The sequence below is a fragment of the Rhamphochromis sp. 'chilingali' genome (assembly GCF_963969265.1).
Source record: "Rhamphochromis sp. 'chilingali' genome assembly, chromosome: 8".
Classification (NCBI taxonomy): domain Eukaryota; kingdom Metazoa; phylum Chordata; class Actinopteri; order Cichliformes; family Cichlidae; genus Rhamphochromis; species Rhamphochromis sp. 'chilingali'.
In genome coordinates, this window is record NC_137935.1 from 34,304,086 (window position 1) to 34,311,057 (window position 6,972).

The 6,972-nt window shown below is 39.2% G+C and overlaps 1 protein-coding gene across 1 annotated transcript; it reads right to left on the reverse strand.

Annotated features, from left to right (window-relative positions):
- Positions 1 to 458: 458 nt before the first annotated feature.
- On the reverse strand, positions 459 to 4,732 carry LOC308401441 (E3 ubiquitin-protein ligase Midline-1). Its single transcript, XM_080889646.1, has 4 exons — positions 4,726 to 4,732; positions 4,542 to 4,625; positions 4,067 to 4,315; positions 459 to 1,684 (listed from the first exon to the last, which is right to left on the reverse strand). The coding sequence occupies exons 2-4, from the start codon at positions 4,558 to 4,560 to the stop codon at positions 1,146 to 1,148; spliced, it is 807 nt and encodes a 268-aa protein (XP_080745772.1). The 5' UTR covers positions 4,561 to 4,625; positions 4,726 to 4,732; the 3' UTR covers positions 459 to 1,145.
- Positions 4,733 to 6,972: the final 2,240 nt, after the last annotated feature.

The following is a 6,972-nucleotide window of genomic DNA, read 5'->3' on the forward strand; positions in this document are numbered from 1 at the left end:
ACAGCACATAAAGTAGTCATTAGACCTGTGACTGCAGTAATTGTGTAATTAATATAAAGTATTTTATAGCTAGGCTTTTAGTTCAAAAGACATTCCAGTAAAGTTTGGTTTTCATTTAAAAAAAAACAACGCAGTAAACATTCCTCAGTGTGTGCTCTGTGTGAGAAGACTTTATGCATTTGTCTTAAAGTCTTGTCGGGTTTTAATGAAGATTTGACACTGTAATTAAATAGTGTTGAATAAAGATTGTTTCAATTTAATTGATTTCCCTGTTTGATTCTTCTTAAAGTTCAATGAGCAAATTGGCAATGTAAAAAAGTATGCCATTTTATTAATATACTGTATGCTGCCTTAAAAATATGGTCTGAGCCATTTGATCCATTAGGATGTCTTGGAAGTGAAAGCAGATGGGAATCACTCTCTGAGCTCATTCCTTTTTGTCCAGTCCATCACCTGCTGTCTTTAATTTATGCATGCTGTTTTGTCTTTTCCCTCTCTGCTCTTTTAAAGTCTTTAGAGGCCCTATGGGTTTCAAAGGGTCAGAAAGGGGCAGGCTTACTGTCCTATCAAAGACAGGCTGCAGGATAAGCGTAGTATACCACCTGTCCTTGGTGCTCTGTGTCAACACTGCTGGTGTCGCTGTACTCATGCATCATCATCTCCACCCCCGGCTACTTGTACAGTGGTTCTTCCTATGCACGCAAACACACACACAAACACACCTTGAAATCCAAGACTAACTGAGCAAATGCTCAGAGTTAGTGCTTCTGCTCTCTCACACACACAAACAAATGTGCGCACTATGAGCACAGGACCCCTACTGTCTGACAACCATCACACAGAGACAAATCAAGGAGTCCTGCTGCTAAAAACCCACCCTTTCCTCACACTTCACATCACAGAGGACTCTTTCTGGCCCAAGCCAAATCTGTGGGGGTTGTTTAGCTGAGAAAAAGGTTGTCTCCTGGTGAGAAAGTCAATTGTAGGTCCGGGGGTCACGCAGGGAGTGGAGAGACACTTCCAAAAGTCTGTGAAGATTAAAAATTAGCCTTTCAAATGACAGCTAAAGTTAAAACTACACTGGTCATCTGTGGGAGTTTTTGTTTATCCTTTCATTGAAGAGAAGGTTTCACAAGCTCTTCTTATTAGGGTTCAGTTTCCTGTCCTGCTTTCCCTGACTGAAAGGTCCCAGGAACCCCCACATCTGGAAAGGAAGCCAAGGTGGAGCATGATGATCCAAAACTGGACACCAGACCTGAGTCTGAGTCAGAAAGTGCCAGCTTCTCAAACTTCTGGATCACTTTCCTAACCGACTGAAAGGGAACCTCTTGGCGCCACTCACTTCTGCTGTTTCCATGAGGCTCCCTGTAGGTTGAGCTCTTACTAAGAAATACGTAAACAGGTGGGGGTAGGCCACAGCGCAGTCTCAGTCTGCCCTGGCCCAGGCCCAGGGCTGGGACCACTCCAGCATTGCTGAAACGTGTTGGCAGTGTGGCGAGATGCTCCTGGGTTAGAGGGTTGTGGAAGCTTAGGGTCCCTCCTCCAATGTTTAGGAAGACCCCAATGGTTTTGATCTGAGGTGGGATGGTACAAAGTTGTTCACAGTTCCCATCATACACTGCCCAAAAAGTCAAACTGTGCCTCTCAAGCCACCAGCCATTAGAACCATCCACTGAGATCACACCTGAGGGAGACAGAAAAGTTTCAGTTTTCTCTGCACTTTTATGGATTTGGTTATGCATTAAAATAGTCTTTAACAATTCCTGGCTCTGGGGATAACACTTTGGCCAACGCTCAAATATCCCAATAGCCATTCAATTGATTTTTACAATATTTTATTTATTTATTCTCCTAAGACGATGCATCTGTTTGACTTTGGTGGCTTTCTTACTTTTCCTCTTGCACCACCATGAGGTTGACATTTGTAGTGTTTATAGACACTATCAGATCATTAGTTCACATTGCTCAATACTTTTATAACGAGTCAGCTTAATTAATGTTATTCCCATCTGTGTGGCTAAGTTAATATAATGTAACTAAAATAAGCTGACAACTGTACAATAATTTAGGGTTGAAGTAAATAGCTTAAGGAATAAATCAAATGCTACTATAAACTGTAGGCATTTCATTGTGTGTTTGTTATTTTTGCTTAGTGGAAATTGTTGCTCTTATTTGTCTGTGATGTAGTCTGGATGCTGAGGAGGTGAGCCACCAACTTGGTGGTATCATGGATAAACAAGGAGAAGACAAAAGACATCTTTCCTTGAAACACCACAGATATACCCCTCCTGCATAAACGATACCCTCCGGGACCATCACCGCAGCCTGGACAGGAACAAGAAATGCTGTGATTCATAGTTATGAGTTACAACACTCTCAACGATATTGCTCAAAAGAGTGGGAATAACTAAAAAGAATATTTAAATCCAAAAGAAATGTTGAGTTTTTGTTTAATGTTGTGGTCTGCAATGGTGTTCTGAATAAAATAAGTAAGAAACCAAGTTTCTTTTTATGTTAAATCTTTGTTTTGTTTTAATTTGACTGATTTCATTTCATTTCATTTTTGTGTTGTATTGGCAAACAGAGTGAATAAATGTCTTTACTGAGTGTCATCTACAGCTGGGTACTGTTCTGATACTGTGAAGTATAAAGTTGGGCGACTATGAAAAACAACATTTTAACTTTGTTACATGCATGTCCTCTACGAGTTTATATCTTAAGTGGAAAACTTTAATTTTTTGTGTGTTTTTTTTGTTGGGCAACATGGTGGTGTGGTGGTTACCACCATTGTGTCACAGCAAGAAGGTCCTGGTTGAAATCCGCTGGCCACCTGGGACCTCCCAGTGTGGAACTTGTATGTCCTCACTGTGCCTGGATAGGTTATTTCTGGATACTCGAGCTTCCTCCAACAGTCCAAAGATGTGCATGTTAGACTAACTGGTGATTCTAAATGAGCTGGAGGTGTGAATGGTTGTCTGTCTCTCTGTGTTAGCCCTGTGACAGATTGAGAGCATGTCCAGTGTGTACCCTGCCTCTTGCCCTATAATAGCAGGGATAAGCTCCAGCCCTGCCTTAATCTTGGATCGGTTGAATATAAAAAGATCCAATGATGTTTATTCAGGAAAACACCAACAAGGAAACCTCAGTTACTCACATCACTGCCGTTGAATGTGATTTTAACCACTAGAAAGCATCTGATCTGTCACACACACATATATCCACAAACACAAATCCAAATGTCTTGATGCATGCTCAATCATCCAGGTAAGTAAGTCCCAAAAGGTTGATTCTGTTCATCTGGACGTAGCGTTTTCAGTGAGAGAAATGTTTCATCACTCATCCAGGTGACTTCTTCTGCCTCAGCTGACTGCAGGTTTCTCCAACCTTATAAAGAGTATATTGCACAATGACTGAAACTAGCACCACTGAATGAACAATAGGCTGTGAAGTCAGTTCCTTGATCATTAATATGTACATTCTCATGACCATTTATTAACAACTACTGATCAAAGACCATTGATCATTGATCAAAGACCACTGATGGCTGCAATCACAGCATTTTAAGATGGCGAAAGATGTACCCTTAGGCCCCCTCCTCAATTCAGACATGGTCTTTCCCTTTTCATCTGACCGAAGAATGATGGACACCATACATTCTTGCCAGTCATACAGTAAAACATATCCTGTTTTCTTGCCCCTTTTTAACTGGGGAGACCATTATTGACCAAATAAGCTTCATGTTGTATTGTATAAGATTTGAATTTAGTGACTGACAAATAAACTCATTACACTAGAGTTTACTGAGGTCAAAGTGAAAAGACAATAAGGGCTGTTTTAATATAAACTTGTGTCTAAAGACACTTCTTGTTCTAAATGGAAGACTTGTCCTCTGTTGGCCATTTAAAATAATGCAGATTTAACGTTTGGCTGTCTTCTCAGTTCTCCATTGTTATCAACCTGCTTGTACAGCACAGAAGAAAAGAGGAGGGAAGCTGTAATGCTACTGATTTAGACACTGTGTGTGTCTTCCTATGTGTGCCATGAATAATTAAGTTGTTGTTTTTACCAATCTTGTAGATGGAGCTATTACACACTTCCACCTCCCAGTAGTACTGCCCCCGTGCAATTACTACATCAGCACGAATATGATGGAGAGTCCCTGGGTCTGAGGTCATCACAGGTCTTCCAATTTTGCCTTCTGGAGCTGGTACAGGGGGATTCTCTTCGTGGTAGGTGACAGTTAAAGAGGAGTCAGAAAGACGGAGAGATGGTGGGGCAGTTGAAGCATCAAGATGATCCAGAGCAAAATGCAGTCCTAAATTAGGCCAGAGTAAAAATAGGACAGAGCAGATCAAGTACAGCATGTAAACACACACACACACCTCTCTCTCTCTCATATATATATATATATATATATATATATATATATATATATATATATATATATATATATATATATATATATATATATATATATATATATATATATATATATATATATATATATATATATATATATATATATATATATGATTACCTACCAAAGACAGAAGCCTCCATTTCCTCCTCCCGGAGATCTACAGCACCATCCACTGGTGTTATCGTGGAACTGGCAACACTGGAATCTGGGCCAAAAGAGGGAAATGTCTAGGTTACCTTATGAGAATCTTTTGGGTTGTTGCTTGAAAGTGAGGTTGCTATACTTACAGTATAAACTGGTCTGACCTGTTACTTTACTGCTGTCCTCCTAAATGTGGCGATGTGTGGTGAGAAATAATGAAATACAGAAGAAAAATGCCAGAGACATTAGTCATACAGCATAATAATCCATTTATTTATTTATTTGCACAATCAAACTTTCCATGACTCTCTGACATCTCTCTTATTTAATCACAGTACCCATCTGAGATTCAGGATGAAGCATGTATTATTTATCAAATAAATATGCCAGAAAAACCAAACACATTTTATTTGCAGCAGAGGTTGTTGGATTGGATTGTTAAGTAATAACATAATGATCCTATTAATAATGACCATAATGACCCAAGTTTTTAAAAACCTCACAATGTTTTATTAATGAAAAGGACGTCTTGGATAAAATTTCAATATGGACACTGGTCTTAGAATTAAAACCTTTTCATTACAAGAATTTTTGTACTTGTTATTAATCTCTGTCTCTCTTCCACAGCATGTCTTCTATCCTGTCTTCCTTCTCTCACCCCAACCGGTCGCAGCAGATGGCCGCCCCTCCCTGAGCCTGGTTCTGCCGGAGGTTTCTTCCTGTTAAAAGGGAGTTTTTCCTTCCCACTGTCACCAAAGTGCTTGCTCATAGGGGGTCATTTGATTGTTGCGTTTTTCTCTGTATGTATTATTGTAGGGTCTACCTTACAATATAAAGTGCCTTGAGGCAACTGTTGTTGTGATTTGGTGCTATATAAAATTGAATTGAACTGAATTGAAGAAATTCAAACTGAACAGCAACATATTATTGCTGAAACTTCCCCTTGTCTGAACATTTGTCCATTTTCATTGCCTTTTTAATCATAGTGCCTTAAAAAAACCCTATCTGCCCCCTTATTGATTTGGGCTTTTTTTTGCATATATGTCACACTTGAATGTCTCAGATCATCAAAAAATATTGGACAAAGGTAACCTGAGTAAATATATAATATGATATATAATATATAAGCATTTTTCACTGATAAGTAAATACAAAATCATCATTTATAAACTGCATTTTATGTTTACTCTTGTACAGGAATGACACTGTAGGGGTATAAAATTTTCCTAAATCACAATTAAGTTAGTAATTGTGGCATTAAACCATTAAACCTCACCAGTTAAAACCTGACTGGTCTGTATTCAAAATATAGATCTGTTTATTGCTAGTACATATATATAAAATGTTGATGACTCCACCTTTTTTCAAAGATGTTGTCCCTCCTTCTCCAACCTCACCCATTCTGTGCATCTTAGGTGACAGATGACAGGTGGGTAGTCGCTTCTCCTGACTCTTGACTTCAAGCCATTGGTATTAAAGCTTTTTCACATGACTGTAGTAGTTCTAGTTCCCAGTCTGTTGATCCATCTCATTCATCTTTTTGGTTGTACCTGTTTGTTTTTGTTTTTACTCTACATCAGTCAGACACTTTAGTCTATAGTGCCAATCTTGTTGAATGAATGGATAAGGGGATTGAAAGGGGTTTTATAAAATCAGTCTTGCTGTTTTTATATTTGCCTTCATCAGAGGCACTAGTAGTTAAATTACATTTCAAAAAGGTTACCAAAGGGGATTTATTTGACTGTACAAAATTAACCCATAAGAACCCACGGTGACACCTTTACACATTGAGGAAAGTTCCTGTTACATTTTCAACGTTGACTTGCTCGTAGTTTTCCTGACACTGGACCTTTTATGGGACATTGAGTATTTTATTTGGGGTAGTGTATATTGTCTATGAAACAAAATATCCAATGCCCCATAAAAGGTCCAGTGTAATGTAACAAAGCAATAAACAAAACAACAAAATACAAAAAAAGATTTAAAAATGTGCTTATCACTTCCCACAAATATGATACACAAAAAGGGTTGAAACAGCAGGCGCCACTTAGAATTGGAGATTATGTATCGGAATTTCAGGAGCAGGACCACGCCTCCAAACATGCTCCTTCCGGCTGTCATCTGGGTTCCCCCAGTTCTGCAAGCTGATCATTCTTGTTTACGTGCCCCACCCTCCCTCCCTCCCTCCTTCTTCTCCATTCTTCAACTTCTTCAATTCTATTTAGTACACGGGGATCTGCCAGGCCCGGGAGCCATTGGCAGTCCCCTTCGAGGCCTTCCCCAAACCGCAGCTCAATTCATGTCAAAGCATTGACTTTTACCTAGTAAAACACTGTCAAAGTTAAAATGAGGACATGGGCCCAGCTAGTGAAATAATAGATTTGAAGAAGTGTGCATGAAGAGAGAACATG